This window comes from Aspergillus alliaceus (genome assembly GCF_009176365.1).
Source record: "Aspergillus alliaceus strain CBS 536.65 unplaced genomic scaffold BDW43scaffold_72, whole genome shotgun sequence".
Taxonomy (NCBI): Eukaryota; Fungi; Ascomycota; class Eurotiomycetes; order Eurotiales; family Aspergillaceae; genus Aspergillus; species Aspergillus alliaceus.
In genome coordinates this window covers 98121-113656 of record NW_022474755.1, presented here as the reverse complement: position 1 = coordinate 113656, position 15536 = coordinate 98121, and the positions used below count along the sequence as shown (strand labels likewise).

The following is a 15536-nucleotide window of genomic DNA, read 5'->3' as shown; positions in this document are numbered from 1 at the left end:
CAATCAGTGCAAGCATCTCTCCATTCGCTCAAAACCCCCAATCGCCCAACAACCTTGTCATTCATGAAGCAGTATACCAGCACTCAATACCAAAACCACCCACAGATAGACCGTCAAAGAACCCTATGCAAACCGCAATGTCCTCAACCTGTACCAACCAATCCACGCCCCTCCCCTCATCCCCTGAAGATACAGACACAACCATAATAACCCTCCAAGTGCGAGACAAATCAATCCCAACAACCCACTACACCCTAACCCACAAAAGCCCCTACTTCAAAGCCCTCCTCTCCGAACAATGGAACTCCGCTCTCCCAGACGGCTCCTACTTCATCGACGCTGACCCCAAGATTTTCAAACACGTCCTCGAATATCTCAGTCGCGGCACCCTGCCCCTCTTCTACGACCGCGTCAATGGACATGACTACGGCAAATACCATGCTCTGCTAAGCCAAGCGAGCTACTTTGGGATCAGTGAGTTGGAGACCTGGTTATGGGAGCAAAGGTATCTGCAGGCCGTTAGTGTAGAGACAAAGGTCAAGTTATGGGAGGGGTCTGTTGCGAAGAATTATGCGTCGACAGGGTCGAGTGATGTGGTGGAGGAGGTGTATCCGCAGTGGGGGTGTCGGAGGAGTTGGGTTTGTCCAAGGGGGATTATGGTTCATGATGGTAAGCCTGAGGCGTGTGGGATAAAGTGTAAGAAGGTGGGCTGTGGGGATAGTTATGAGGAGGTGCCGGATTTGCTTGGGGTTATGGTTGTGCAGAAGAAGGTTGTTTTTGATAGGACGAAGTGCGTTTGACTTGAGGGGCCTTATGGGGTAAGCTGAGGCTGTTGTGGTATGGGCAATTAGTAGTGGTTTATAGGGTTTTTGGGTTCTGAGGTTGGTTCTGCATTACGCTGTTCATTTAAGTGGTTTAGTAATTTGGTTCCCCAACGGGGGATGCTAGTGAGATGCAAAAGTCCTCACCTTTTAGATGCTTAAAGTGTTCTCTGGGAGTATTACCAATGAGGGTTTACATACACCATCACTCACTCCGTGGCTATAGTCCGAGACGAGGCTAGTTCGGGATTACCAGTTGCTTTTGGCCAAGTAGGCTGCATGGTGGCAGAGTGCTGTGTCTCGGTATGCAAGAATCGATATTCGTGTCATATCTGGTTTCCCGCGCTTAATTTCCACAATATGGCCCCTTGTTACAACTTTATATTGGAGGAATTGGTTTTGTAGGCGCTCTTCTACCCATCATATTGAGGAAGTCCCAAATATACTGCAGGTGCTTAGTAGTCAGTTACGTTAACCCCTGTCCCTTATCCCCTAAGGATACGTAGCGAAACCTCCTAAGAGGATGTCCAGGCCGAGCTTTCCTACCGTTCCACCTATACCACCTGATGTATGACAGCAAGTTCGAGAATGAAAGGTTGCGAACGGGTCGGTAACGCGACACTAATACTTAGAATCTTCCCTTAACTCCCCGCCTTGGATATAAAGCCCATTAGTATACATATAAAACCACACAAAATCCAACCTCTACTCCTCCTCAATAGGGGTGTATCTCTCATTCCTCCGATCCAACCACCCCCGAATCGGCCCCCAAGCCCGACAAGTATGCGTCTGCCCCACGCCCAAGAAAAGCGGCACCCCCTCCCACGAAAACATCGGCACAGGCGACAAGTCTGCATGGCAAAGTACCGACTGCATGAGCTGATCCAGGCAATGATCCAGATGAATCCGGCCCCAGTCATCCGGAAGATGAGGTGAGTTCCGCGCAAGGCTCTCCATGTGTTCCAGATGGCTGGAATAGTGCTCTCTGTCTAGCGATTTGCGGACGTAGTTTAAGCAGTGGAGCGAGTGGAAGACGTCTAGTCTGGTTTGGTCGTGAGTATCAGAGCCTTGAGGGAGTAAGGGCAGGTGTTATTGACTTACTCGAAGTGGTAGTGGCCTGTATTTGGGAGTTTTCGGAGGCGGGGGACGTATGGTTCTGCTTCGGGGTCTGTCATTGCGGGGAATTCGCCTGAATTTTGTTAGATTTGGAGGCTATAAAAATTGGGAAGGGGTGTTACCTCGCAGAAGGTCGGCCCAGGCGGCATCAATTTCGGGGCTTGGTGGGCCGAAGTATTGGGGGGATGTTGGGTCTATTTCTCGCTCTATCTTTTGTGTTTCTTTATTGTATTGGAATTTTCCCGTGAAGGTACGTTCTTCGTATGAGATGAATGGTTGAACGTCTAGGAAGTCGGTCTTGTATGCCCCATGGGTGATTTGAGGTTGATGAAGGAGAAGATAGGTTGAAAAGAGAGCTAGGATTGCAGAGAAGATCCATGGGACACCTAGTTGCCAGTTGAACGGTGCTTTTGGCCGGTGGGGTAAGTCGGTGTCTAGTTGTTGATATGCATGAGGCTTTAGGCGTTCGAGAGATATTGCCATCTTGAACTCGAAATGAGGGGAGACTCCGGCTGAAAGTTGAAGTCGAACAGTGTTATCTCGGTAAGAAGATTCAATTCAAGTTTATATGAGGAGTTCTCAATATAAAAATTGTCTTGGGCGGTCCCTGAACTAATTCCTAGCCTATAGAAATCCCTTGTGGGGAAGACATATGGAAATGTACAAGGCACGGAAGACCTCCAGCTGATACGAGGCTAGTGAAGTAGATCAGGAATTCCCAGATCAAGGAGCGTAAGACAGCGAGGAAAAGGATCTATGGACTGCATTGGGGTTCAGTCTTGTGTGCGGCTGAGAATCAGCGGTCAAGGCTGCATGAAAATGACAAATCACTCTTCGACGCCTTTGCACATGGATATCCGCCGGAATCGGGCATACGTGCATAATAGCAAACAAATACTTGTACCAAAACAAGTAAACAGACCAGGAGCGACATATGCAGTTGGACAAGGAGAGGGCGAGCTTGATCATGAACTATTCCTTTCTGTCAAAACAGTGGGTGTTTATGTGAAGCTATACTCTAATGAGGGTATTCATCGTTGGCTAACGTATGATGTTAAATGGGGTTTAGAGTTCTGCCCCTTTGAATACAGGGGCATAGGAGATGCTTTTATGGTTTGCCCTAGCCAATGAGACACGCCACACAGGATCTACCGACGATCAGACTGTAGTACATGCGTAGGTACATATGTAGTAGATCTTATGATCTCAATTAGATGACCAACAATAGGTGAGGTAGATGTAGTGAGGGCGAGTCACGCCAAGATAGTTTGTAGATCATTGATTGTACAGAGTAGTTCGGGTGAGTTGACCATATCATCCTCATGAGACCAGCGGATAAAAGATATCGGGTTCTCTCCATGAGGTGTTAGCCAAAGCCACTCCATTTATAGAGATCTGGGGGCTAAATTCCATGGATTTGTAGCAATGCAGGCTATACGCTTACAAGACTTGATCCAAGATTTGCTACGTTAATATGCATGAAACCCCATTCACAATATCTGGTTTGCGTGATAAAAGAGGACATGCACGAAGCAGGTATAGTTTGGATCTTCTTGGCTCTTATGTAGGCGTGCAGTATAGATCAACCGAGTAGACTAATGAAACGGAAGGATACTCTTGTTCCATGCTTAGCCCACATCTGTGGCTTTCCAAGAATGCCCAAGAAACCATTCAGCGTATATAAAAGGGAATTGAAGGTGAGAGAAGCAGCGGGTCATGCTCCTGGTTTTCGTGGCATGAGTTGGACATGCAACTATCTATTAAACATTAGTTGGGTTGACTTTTCAGTAATCGAACCCCCTGAATTAATGGCAGCTGTAATGTATAAAGGTTAACATATCCTCGGCGATAGTGACCTATATTCTATCTCCCTTAATGTCAAGTTCGGTAAATATTTATCATCACTTGTTGACATCCCTACATTCTCATAATCAACAAATTTCAAAACCCAAAATGCAGCTCTCTGCGATTCTGATTGCACTCATGGCTGGGGCCGCCATGGCAGCCCCGGTTAGGGAAAACTCGCTCCAGGAGCGGGTAGGACACCCGAAACACACCTACTTGCTTGGAGGCTAACAAACGCAGGGAGCGGGCGCTGTTCTGGATAAAGTGGAAGTTATGGAACAGGTAAGGAAGCCCGAGTATTACATGCTTGTGAGCACTAGACTAACGGGGAGTACGAAAAGGGCCATATTGAGCTAAATGATAGAGTTGTAGAGCGGGTAAGGCTCTTTGACACTTGCGCCTTCCGAGAAACGAGGCTAATCGATGCATGCAAAGGGGGTTGCTGTTCTGCCCGAGGACAGAATTGCAGCGCGAGTAGGGCTATTCGAGACTGATACACTGTGAGAAATATGGCTAATGGAAGCATACAAAGGGGGCTGTTGCTGCACCAGAGGATGGAAGTACAGAGCGGGTAGGGCTAATACAAGACTGATACACAGTGAAAAAGGTGGCTAATGGAAGTATGTCAAGGGTGCTCTTGTTGAGTCTAAGGTTGTTGTTGTTACAGGGTAGGTAAGTCTGATCCCTTAACATTTTTGCATAGGATATCAACTAACACGTCGAAGAGTGTGAGTAGTATTCCCTAAAATGAATCTGGGCTGCCTTTTATGGAATGCTGATAGGGTATGAATCAACAGAGGAGAGTGATTTGGCCGTCAAAAACGCATGGCTGTCCTATCAATGGAAGGCAAGCTGCATCGAGTCTTTATACCTGGACTAACGAACTGATATTACAAGACAGTCCTGCGTTTAGGCTAGATGCTCAACAATTCGTCCAAGTCAATTGGTTGCAGATTCTGAGCATACATTTTGTTCGTAGTATAGTGGGTTATCAGTTCATCTTGTGTTGATATAAGTGTTTCTATCCATACCCAGTAGAATGCTTCAAAATGAATCTTCGGAGTTTACAATAATAGATAAAATATACAGTAAATTATATAACAGAGAATATAACAATATTGAAAACAATCAAAACGTTGATAACTCATAACGTATCGTATCCACTAAACCACAAACCATTAGCTGCCCGCACCGCCAATAACCATAGCCTGAATAAACCTCCGACGATCTCTTTCCCGGCGTAGCATCACCAAGCAAGTCGCGAGGACGAGGGCCTCTTCAACCATACTCAAGCCCACATCAGGACTGAGAACAAGTTGCCCGCCATTCCCAGCAGAGCAACAAGATGAACCCGTCGCCCGAGTATCAGGACTCCGCAACAGATGCGCGACCCGGGTAGCTTTCCCTGATTCCACACCATCTACCTTCTCTAAACATAGCGCTTTAACCTTCCCTCCACCAGGGAAATCAATAGTCTCATACTTCCACTCCCACTGACACCCTCCCTCCGGAGGTGTAAACGACATAGTCCGAGTAGTCAACTTCCCCTGCAGCGAAATCGCCCGAATGATATCACCTTCTACGGGTTGCAGAAAGCGGATCCAGGGACGACCTCCGGGCTTGAAGTCAATGGAGAAGAGGTCTCCGTGCTTAGGTGATGAGAGGATGGAGTGACTTGATAAGGCCTTGGTTTTGGTTGCTGTGTATGCTAGGGTACCGTCGGCGGTGTAGATGGGAATCTCATTCTGTCTCATGGGCATGGGCGGGCGGAAGGCACGGATTCCTTTAGCTTCGATGTGGAATCGCTTGCCTTCGAGGAAGTTGGCTTGTGGTGTATCGAGGAGGGTACTGGTTGTAGAGACGCTGTGGATGCTGGTGGCATATTGTTTGGATTCATGTTTGGAATCCATGATTTAAGGTAGAGTTGGGGTTGTGGATTAGGAAATCGGCGTGGTTCTGGTAGTATATCCAAAGTATAACAAGAGATGCGAATGACAATGTAGCGAGTCAGTCATGCTTCTATGACCCCCATTATATAGAGGATGGTATACCACTACTACGTACAAGATGCTTCGCCCTGCTCGTACTCGCTTGTCAACCCTATGGGCAGTGGCGATCGCTGATTGGAGGATGCAAATACGAGCTACCGTTTACGGCCTAGCGGATATGCATCCATGGATGATCGTCGGACTTGAGAATACGATATCTTCGGAGGAAGATGGCCACTTGGATTAACTGGGTCCGTGATGTTTAGGATTCCAATGCCTGTTATCAATGACATAGCATATGTTGTAGAAATTCCCCAAGTTCGAGGCAAAACTAAATCCGTAAGCGGGCTACGCAAATAGCCCCAAGATGTTACCCATGGCCTGTAGGACCCAGATGATTTCTAGACTCTGGCAATGCCCGTTTCTTCATCCAATCGCATTGCAGGATTTCCCTCATAGTAGCATGTTTCTCTGATCAGAAAGACATCATGGACGCAACATATCCAGAACGGCACCTTTCTCCTCGAAGTCAAACCTGGAATTCCACTTTCATATTGTGGACGTTGAATTTGCGATTCGAAGCGGTTACCCCACGATTCAACACGTAAGGCTTGGCTAGGCTCACTGTCTTTAGTGGTATACTTGTGTTTTATCCGCCATCTGTCTCACCACTCCGGAGGCAGTCTCCCCAGGACGTCGACCTGTTCTACCACAATGTCACACTGGGTGCCAAGGATGCCAAGGATGTCCTTGAATATACTGCTTTCCAAGTATCGATCGTATAGCAAATGCAAGAGACCATATATCTGATAGAAATAAAAGAGATCATTCTGGTTCAAACAGGGCTTTCAGTGGTACGAAGGAGATGGGTACGTGGGACTCATACTGGTCCTCTGCCGAAGGTGCGAACAATGCCCTGAAATCCGCGAGTAGAATATTGACCTCTGAAGGAACCAAGTCTTTGGAAGACTTCCCGAACCATAGTGGAAGGGTGGCGGCGCTTGGAACGGTGGGCCTAACTGATTAGCCGTCATGGCGGATAATAGGCTCTGGAATAGGTGTGCTGTATTTACCGTATATCTGTGGAATTGGAAGCTTATTAAAGTGGGCTGGCAGACGCAGAACGACACTACAGAGATGTAGGTCTACGTGTAAGTAATATATTAGTGATATATGATTATCGAAGCGTAAGACGCGTAGACACACCTCCATGGTCAACCCCGTTGGAATGGATACAGTCGACAGACATCACGCGCCGTGCGATAACAGAGCGAGCCATTCTGGCTTGAACATTTCGGCTGTAAGATCCTCTCGAAACCCGCTTTCTCCTGTCCTAACCTTTCTGGCGATATACTTACTGTACTGATCTTCTCGACAGAGCCATGTCGCAGAAAGTTCCCATAACCTAGCTTGTAAACTACTCAATATCGAAATTGGAAGATATTCCATATCACTGTTGGGTGATATCCCAGGCTGGTATATTTCGAGCTCTAGCACCTCTCTGGGAATATTCTAGTGCATGGCAACTGGCTCAATCGAACCGCAGAAGGTTGATGTAAGCCCAGCCAGCTTCACAGAAGGGCACTAGCGCTGGTAGCATACACATACACATGTACACCCTTTCCTGCCGCTGGCGACCAACGGCCGGGTGCAGACCGTCACACGGCGGTAGTTATTTATGGCGATAATGATGACCACCTACTGGATGCCATGGCGGACTATAAGTTCAAGTATGCTTCATCGGAGATGTAGGTACGGAGTACAACGGACGGGTAAGAATTCCCTTGGTTGGAACACTATCCGCGTGGCTTTTTTAATTGTATGTCTTGAGTATCACAGCGACAACTGAGAAGACAAAAGGAAAGTATACGGTTTTCGAAAGAATTAGGCACTGTGGTATGTATAGTGTACCAAACAATCAAGGTAGTATAAATACTCCCTTTATTCACAATCTGGAAGGTGAATGAAACCTTGACAGTTAATCTTTGATATGGTCGAAGCAGCAGCGGCTTCCATTAATTAATCTACGATGATGCGTAATTGCATGCAAGGATTGGCTTATTACCTAAAAATAGATAGTATGGTAGCCCAGCAATCAGAGTTAGGGCAGGTGAAACAACAAAGAGCAATAGGAGCACACCTTCGTATCCTGTGATATACCTAAGAAGTCACTAAAGGCCACACAAGGGATAGTATTCTGACAGCCTGATCATTGCCCAGGTATTTAATAGGCTATATGTACAGCTACTTCTCTTTATCCTATCGATCACCCGCACCTAATACCAGTTTCTTGTAAGAATCCCGTACATTTCTACTCTGCTGTCGTTTTATCTCTCCCCATTCAGCCTAAATCATGGATAGCAGTCAAGTCGAACCGAGCCAATTGATGGAATCTGGATCCAAGCCCAAAAGTTCAGCGAGAACCCGAACCAAATTGTGAAGAGGCAATGGAGAAGGAAGATAGTGAGGACGATGGTATTTGGTTCTTGGGCTCAGAAGCTGACATTAATATTATATGTCCAAGGCGGAATTAGATGAGATCTCAGTGACCGATCCGAGTGACGACCTTCCAGATTTACTACCTAAGCCTGGGGAGGTTGAGAACTGGATTGACAACCTCATGTCACGGATGAAGGAACGATATGACAAGTTTATGTTGCTTGCCTGGCCCTGAGATAAGGCTTACAACTTTCTCACAAATATTGGGAAAGACCAGTTCTTCTATTGCTGGCCGAATGGAAGGAATGAACGAAGAAAAAAAAGTTAAGGAACCGATTGAGATCTGTGAGCAAGGTATGCTCGACTTCTCACACCTTGACCTTCCGAGTACACGACTCTCGTACGGTATGTCTTGATATGCAGACTGAATATGATTCTGCAAGAGATAAACGACGTTTGAAGGTTATTGTTATTATTATTAATCTAATTTAACATCCATATGGAGCCTTTGGCTATGACAGACACATGTTCCTCAAGCGGCAGTAGGCCTCTCCCTCCAGGTGGTCCCTAGGGGCACTGTCAGCTCCCTCTATCCTTTGTATGGTCATTCTAGTCCTTTTCCTCGCCCGACCCACCTATTTACGCCAGCGCCTTGGGGCCATGCCCTCCTCAGTATTCATCACTTGCTGGGTGTCATCTAGGTTGTGCCTAGATTGCCCTTTATACTACTCCTTGCCTCTCCTTTCTGCTTCCTCCACTAGCTCTAAGTATTCCTAGAGGCTCTATATATCTCCCTAGTCGCTTCTTCTGGGAAGCACCCGATATTTGTCGTTGCAAGAAAGGTTATTAGGGCCCTCGTGGCCCTCTGGCTCTCAAAGAGGAGATAGACAAACCAATGTTCCCAAAACGTCTCCCCATTTTGGTAAGCTTGTTCGAGAAGAGTCAGGTGGTCGGCTTCCGACAAAGGTATATTGTATACTCCGCTCGCACTCATCCACCCTAATCCCAGGCGAGGAACCAGAGATCCATTTCTACGCAGCTGGCGTAAAGGAAGGTTTCTCAGTGCGGCCATTGTTTTGAAGTGTAGTTGAGAAAGTGGGTGTTGGAATTTCAAGTTCTGCTCAGCTCTGTCAAGAAAAGAAGCTCGATGTTCTTATGTTGGAATTAACGGCGAAGTCCATCGCATAGTAAGATATAATTTTACTTTAAAGAGTAAGCCTGTATAGGACCCTTCCTGCTAGTTGTTTTCTTCCACCGAGCTGTTGTTAGCTCCACCGGTGTCTCTGATGAACCTGAACGGTCAGATTGCTATTGATATCCGGCACAAGGACCGTATGGAGAAGGGCCTAATGATGCATCTAGGGTACTGTTGAGGTAGGCAATAGGAGCAGCTTCCTCTGTCAGGGTTCTTGTTGCACTGTGAGGCATCGTATTGTTTGCAACTAGTTTACCACGTAGACCAGCTGTCCCCATCTGCACGGTACCGAACCCTGTCTTCGTGGCGATAGACACATTAAAGATATTCATATTTGCTCCTCACTAAAGCAGATCCTTAGACTTGTAGAACAGGGAATACATGAGTTAATACTAATATCAACTACCCTACCCTACCCATAGACCCTCCAACAAAACATAAAACACAGAATGAATAGAGGAAATACTAAATAGATCCCCATAAACCCCGATAAAGGCATAAAATAATTTTAAAAAGATCCCCTAACTAAACTCCCCTAACTGCATCGCATCCCCTAACTCCGGCCACCACCCAACCCGATGCTTCACAAAAAACTCCGCCTCAGGCTTCGCCTTCTCGAACTCCTCCTCATCATCTAACGTCCCCGCCAGAACAATAACTGCTCCCTTGAATTCTTCCCGATCGCCCACCTTGTACAAGAGGCTGCCGCAGTTCTCGCAAAAATGCGTCGTCAATTTCATGCCGCTTTCGTGGGTCATGGAGTAGGTTTTAGGGAATCCCGATGTGACCCGAAAATTGGTGTTTGGAATCAACAGGTTGGCGGAGCTGCCGCTGCTGAGCTTGTGGCAGGTTAGGCAGTGGCAAACGGCCTAGGTGGTTTTCTTTTGTGAGTTTTGCTTGAGGGTTATTTGGTTTGGAGAAAGGATGGGGTTGGCATGTATATACTACCTTTGCTGAAGGTTCGCCGTCGTACTGGTATTTGACTATGTGGCAGAGGCAGGATCCGGTAGGCATTTTTATGGGATAAATATGATAACTACGTGTGATTATTTAGATGTGAGGGATTGTACAGCGATGGTGACTTTTGGGAGTGGAAAGTATTGCTATATAGTTTTTACACTTAGCCTAGACTGACCTTTTTGAGTTACGACGGGCTAGACTCGATAGGTGAAAGTTCATGACTAGCGCTCTAGTGGAAGATAGTGTTTATCAATGCTAAATATGGTTGTCGCAAGATCCACTTAATAGTATTTGGTTCATCGCCTCAGCCTGTGTGGGAAAACTGAAGCGAGGTCGTCACCAGCCCACAATGAAAACGAGTGATTTGAACTACCTCTGGCAATGTCAGCCCACTGGCGAATGTGTTAAGTTAGATCCAATGTATATTTCCGGTGGGGCTATAATGGTTAACCCCACTCAATGGTGGAACCGCAGCATTGCTGGCCGGAACCATGGCACTGTTTCCCAACCAGGGTCGATTAAGTTGGGCGAAGAATCCGCACCTGACTCTGAGAGGACATACTAGAAACTCTGTAGGCATGCCCAGATCAGAGGCCTAAGCAATAGCCAATAAAGGGTTGTTGATTATCCCCTGGAAGGTTTGCATGCAACTGCGCCTGATAATCTCGCCGGCCAAAGCTGACATCAACAATTAGTATCTTCCAGAGTCATTACCTCACGGTAGTAATGCAGATGGAGGCAATCTATGAACTTTTGGAGATGAACACTGCCCAACGTTGTCACACTAGAAAGGCTTTCTACGGTTCTTATCATCAGAATGAATGGCTCCCTGAGCCCCTTCATCTGTTAAACTTCCATGCTAGGTCATACTATATATCGCAGATGATCCCATTTTCTGCGTCATTAGGTATTGACCAGGCCTCGTTGCACTAGGCCAGGCATGCTGTAGTTATAGCCTTGTGCCTCCAACTAACCCTCGCAATGCCACGTAGTCTACTTCAGGCGGTTTCGATCAAAGTCTCACTTTCCTTAAATTTCAAACGGCCCCATGGTATTCGTTCAATCAATTCATAGCCCCATAGCTTGGGGAATACCTGCCAGAGCATTCTCAATATCTTGACTCGACGTTTGTGCTGATAATCTGGCTCGTAACTCTCTTTTTCCATGTCCATAATAGGAACCTTTAAAAGTAGCCCATTATTACACCCGAACTCTACCGATGCTCCAGCTGAGAGTAATGCCTTGACGCCCTTTTCATTCTAATTGCAGGTTGCATAACTTAGTGGATTGGCATATGGCCTGTACAGGTGTCGAGCATCCACTTCTGCGTTCGTCTGGTAGACCAAATTCTCAAGCTCATTGGACAAAGCTTCGTCGCTTCCAACAAGTGCCAGAGCACTGCCATATTTGATGCAGCTTCCGATACGAAATTGCACATTTACATATGCGTTGCCTTTTTCCATCAGGTATTGCACGACGCCCTTTGCCTTCCCTAAGATAGCAGCGCTGAGTGCGTTGGTAAAGCGACCGTATTGCACCTGCATGCTCACATCAGCATCTACCTACATTGGGGGTTTGTCACTGGTAACATGCCCTTTATAGGGGGATATAGGGGATCATACTCTGGTTCTATAGAACCTCACAGTATTCAGATTCCGTACTCTTCTCATCATTCACCAGATCTCAAACTCTAAACATAGCCTCATTATACAATCCGCCCCATCCAAGTCCCTCTGACCTCTAAAACCACCCATCATAAGGCTCCATTAACGTATTATTCTCAATCCCGAGAAGAAACCCCTCCCCATCAGCAGTACTATGATAGCAAGCAATGCTTCAACCCAATCTCCTCCCTCAACTTACCCGAGAAACACTTCGACCACAACCGACGATGGTAATGCTTATTAACATCCTCCCTAGTATCAGGATGGACATACTCATCATGGGCGCCCAAATTATCTGGACATCGTCAACAGAGAAATGATACCATCAAAAATAGTGCCTATGCTCTATAGCTCACCAAACTGCGTAGAAAGCTGAATAAGCAACCCAATAGAATGGATCGTCCCAACTCAAACCGGGTCCTTGGTGACAAATGGTTGCCTCCGCGACGCTCTCAGCTTGAGGCGCGGGAGCGTCCTTCTCCTTAGGGATTCTAACGCGTAGATGCCACTCTAGATGTCGAAGGACATGAAGGTCTCCTTAACGTATTTGTCGATAGTGCCGAGAAGTGTTGTCTGGCGATTACGAGGCCCGGGGAGGTAAGGGTTATGTATGGAATACTTAGGGAGGAGAGTTAAGGTGGGATGTGTTTGTACCGTAGTAGGAGACGCGCATGCTGTGGTCGAATGTGTGCGCCGGGAGCTCAGTCTTGACGTACTCAAGGGCGGTTTGGGCGAGAGGGCTATCGGGGAGAGGGACATCTTTGAGGAGCTGTTGAAATGAAGGCTTAGTAGCTGCCTTTGCGGGTGTGCGTTGTTAGGGGTCGGTGGGGACGGCCGTCCAGCCGTATTATTCGATTTGGGCTGCTCTGGAGGATATTGTTCGAATCTGAGGGCAGGCTGTAGTAGACTTGACTAGGACTTGGGGAGATGTGGAGGGGCACTGAGCAGTACTTAGAAGCTATATCCAGTATATTATGAGGTTTATAGATGCATGACATACTTCTATGCTTATCAGTGGGGCTTCAAATTCTCAAAAGGCTAGTTAGTATATATGCATGGGGCAACTATGGGCACCAATCACAGACTATGATAAATATCATCTCGGATTGTTAATGAACCATAGAAAGTGACCCCATCTGCTTGGCTGCATGGTTGAAAACACCACGCAACTTTATTGCCCTTTCGGGAAATGCGTCGAAGGCTAACTCGGCCCATTCGGCCTCATATTGTTCTCTTCCTTTCGGTCCTATAATACACGTCAGACGCATGCTTATCAAACAGATTGTTGCGATGATCATCCGAGGGGAAGGATAAATAAAATATGGCGGAGGCCCGATGTGCAAGACTATTCTACCCGCATGCTTGATCAAGTATGTATTCTGATCCCTTTTGCCAAATATGTTTTGGGGTGATAAGCTAGGCTATACCTTAGAAAATGAGGTATAAACAGCAACAACCTTAAGTGACACGAGTCAATCATCTTTCACCTCTTTCACCCTTAGACTGTATGGCCACACCTTCTATATAAGAAGCCAGTCGCGCCCCAGCTGCCCAATACTAAATATCCACTGTGATGATGACCCCTCCTGGCTATCTTCTTTCCAGAACTTTTTTAGGAGATTGGCGCCATTAACCACGTTGATACATTTTGTTTCGAACCAGAATTTCTCGAGGCAACAGATCACAAAGTCACGTTGATCCTGTTGTCGAGACTCTAAACCCGCCACAAACATAGGCCAGAGTATACATTTGAACAGAGCCTCATCGCTCCTCATGGTGTCGATGCTAGAGATCAATTCTTGGACCAGGCCATCTAGGGATGTAGTATCCCCAGTAAGAGCGCTAAGAACACGCCTGCCGTATATTAAAGTACCGACTTTATATGATTCAGCCAATATAGAAAGCATGTGTCTATCAGCTTTTGAGTGTGGCAGGGAAAGGCCTGTGGCCCAAGCTTGGCAGTCGAAAGCCTGCGTTGAGTCAAGAAAAGTCATGATTTCATATGTATAGGAGTATATAGTAGCGTCATCCAGAGGTTCGGAGCTTGCAAGACAGTCCCTACAAAGTGCAAACGACCGCAGAGTATCTAATAGGTATTCAGGACACCCTAGATAGGACTTGTCAACACTCATTTGCAGAGGCGTTAATGACTGCCGCAAAGCAGCCGATTTAGATAGTAGCCTAGGGCGTGTATACGTTGTCCCCAAAGTGTCAATTCTACAATTGGGATAAGGGTCAGCATGAAGCATCTACAAATCTGTGAGAAACTCCCAAGAGATGCTTACAAGTAAACCTGTCTAATAATAAAGTCCCGTATCCCTTGAATAGTATCCCCCAGATCTTGCTGGGGTCCTGCCTGTGACCCAGCGGGCGATTGAATCTGATTGATCAAACTTTTTACGCCTTCTAGGTGGAAGTTCCACTTATCACTTCCCAGTTCCAGAAGATCCAGGAATATTAATAAGAAAGCGCTCGCAATTATCGTATCTTGCTTGTAAAATGCTTCATCATTGAGAGCCTCTGAGAGTTCTTTGATGGCTTTGTGTTTGAACCAAAGAGCATTATGGTGGGCATCAGTTAATCCCGGAAATGTTGGTGTCCCCGCTTCATAGAATGATTGATCTCCATTAGCCATATGGCGCGCTGAAAGAGCGACAATGGATGCTAATAAGACCGAGTTGTCTAAGGCGGCTGGGATTAATTTTCTTAAGGGGTTCCTGTTACTGTCATACATAACGAAGAGTTTGCAAACACATTTGCTATCTGCATTTGGCGTCAAAAGCCTACTCAGGATATTAAACTAGGAAGGAAGAATGCTTACAGTAATATAAATAGTATTTAGATACCTTGTCTAGACTAGACGAGCAAGGATCATCTAGGGGTAGTGGTACAGTGTCTCCAAGATAGTCTAGCCTTCCTGCATGACGGAGATATAGTTAGCCAGTAGGACACATATAGCTACAGCTCGCCTCTAACATGCGCCCAGAGAGTTGATATCATTCAACCGGGACATCCTTACCATTATCCGAATTGCAACTGACCAATATTGGCTCCGAACAGTTTTTATCCTCGGGACATGCCTCACCCGTTCTTGTCGGGGTTCGGCTGAGCTTCGCTGACGCCGTAGGAGCAAAAGACGTGGCCTTGGCAGATGCAGCTTTCTTCTTACCCCGAAAAGCAGCCCCTTGGACCCATCTGAAAGGCCGTTTCTGAAAGCACTCTATCCCAGCCTTCTTACATTTCTTGCAGGGCGGCTCTGACATTTCGCATTCAATGCGCCTGCGGCGGCAGGTATAACAAGAACCATCCATGATGGTTATCCATTCCGCAGGATGACTGACTGGTAGCAACTCAGTAGTATGGTTTTCACTAGAAGGGGAATAGTTATTATCCAGTCAGTCATATAGAGTATGATATATGGCTCATTACTCATGGCCGGTGGAATGTTCCGGGCGGGGATATCGGAAAGCTAGGGTCAGGTGACTTGTGGTCAAATTAACATGGGTTT

The 15536-nt window shown here is 46.6% G+C and overlaps 7 protein-coding genes across 7 annotated transcripts; 2 read left to right on the top strand and 5 right to left on the bottom strand.

The window, feature by feature from the left end:
* Nucleotides 1-137: 137 nt before the first annotated feature.
* Nucleotides 138-800, top strand: BDW43DRAFT_304224 (uncharacterized protein; the record flags this gene model as incomplete). The annotated part of the gene is made up of 1 exon (XM_032045564.1): nucleotides 138-800. One exon carries the CDS (start codon nucleotides 138-140, stop codon nucleotides 798-800), a length of 663 nt encoding a protein of 220 aa, XP_031894846.1.
* A 726-nt stretch (nucleotides 801-1526) lies between these two features.
* On the bottom strand, nucleotides 1527-2420 carry BDW43DRAFT_304223 (uncharacterized protein; the record flags this gene model as incomplete). The annotated part of the gene is made up of 2 exons (XM_032045563.1): nucleotides 1527-1858; nucleotides 2324-2420. The coding sequence occupies 2 exons, from the start codon at nucleotides 2418-2420 to the stop codon at nucleotides 1527-1529; spliced, it is 429 nt and encodes a 142-aa protein (XP_031894845.1).
* A 1470-nt stretch (nucleotides 2421-3890) lies between these two features.
* BDW43DRAFT_316313 (uncharacterized protein) lies at nucleotides 3891-4286 on the top strand (the record flags this gene model as incomplete). The annotated part of the gene is made up of 4 exons (XM_032048265.1): nucleotides 3891-3974; nucleotides 4023-4064; nucleotides 4124-4159; nucleotides 4218-4286. 4 exons carry the CDS (start codon nucleotides 3891-3893, stop codon nucleotides 4284-4286), a joined length of 231 nt encoding a protein of 76 aa, XP_031894844.1.
* Nucleotides 4287-4844: 558 nt separating this feature from the next.
* BDW43DRAFT_292553 (uncharacterized protein) lies at nucleotides 4845-5779 on the bottom strand. Its single transcript, XM_032043733.1, has one exon. It carries the CDS (start codon nucleotides 5690-5692, stop codon nucleotides 4961-4963), a length of 732 nt encoding a protein of 243 aa, XP_031894843.1. The 5' UTR covers nucleotides 5693-5779; the 3' UTR covers nucleotides 4845-4960.
* Nucleotides 5780-6793: 1014 nt separating this feature from the next.
* BDW43DRAFT_316311 (uncharacterized protein) lies at nucleotides 6794-7049 on the bottom strand (the record flags this gene model as incomplete). The annotated part of the gene is made up of 2 exons (XM_032048264.1): nucleotides 6794-6915; nucleotides 6977-7049. The coding sequence occupies 2 exons, from the start codon at nucleotides 7047-7049 to the stop codon at nucleotides 6794-6796; spliced, it is 195 nt and encodes a 64-aa protein (XP_031894842.1).
* A 2876-nt stretch (nucleotides 7050-9925) lies between these two features.
* Nucleotides 9926-10418, bottom strand: BDW43DRAFT_304220 (GFA family protein; the record flags this gene model as incomplete). Its single annotated transcript, XM_032045562.1, has 2 exons — nucleotides 9926-10273; nucleotides 10353-10418. The coding sequence occupies 2 exons, from the start codon at nucleotides 10416-10418 to the stop codon at nucleotides 9926-9928; spliced, it is 414 nt and encodes a 137-aa protein (XP_031894841.1).
* Nucleotides 10419-13183: 2765 nt separating this feature from the next.
* On the bottom strand, nucleotides 13184-15435 carry BDW43DRAFT_292550 (uncharacterized protein). The gene is made up of 5 exons (XM_032043732.1): nucleotides 15048-15435; nucleotides 14850-14945; nucleotides 14314-14791; nucleotides 13456-14245; nucleotides 13184-13274 (listed from the first exon to the last, which is right to left on the bottom strand). The coding sequence occupies exons 1-4, from the start codon at nucleotides 15337-15339 to the stop codon at nucleotides 13549-13551; spliced, it is 1563 nt and encodes a 520-aa protein (XP_031894840.1). The 5' UTR covers nucleotides 15340-15435; the 3' UTR covers nucleotides 13184-13274; nucleotides 13456-13548.
* Nucleotides 15436-15536: the final 101 nt, after the last annotated feature.

What these genes read in the sequence shown, in the direction of transcription:
- BDW43DRAFT_292553 (XM_032043733.1), bottom strand. Translation starts at nt 5,692, where the DNA reads ATGGATTCCAAACATGAATCCAAACAATATGCCACCAGCATCCACAGC.
- BDW43DRAFT_292550 (XM_032043732.1), bottom strand. Translation starts at nt 15,339, where the DNA reads ATGGATGGTTCTTGTTATACCTGCCGCCGCAGGCGCATTGAATGCGAA. An exon ending in TAAATACTATTTATATTACT is followed by an intron (nt 14,792 to 14,849) that starts GTAAGCATTCTT and finishes CGCCAAATGCAG; the next exon opens with ATAGCAAATGTGTTTGCAAA. An exon ending in ATTATTAGACAGGTTTACTT is followed by an intron (nt 14,246 to 14,313) that starts GTAAGCATCTCT and finishes TCCCAATTGTAG; the next exon opens with AATTGACACTTTGGGGACAA.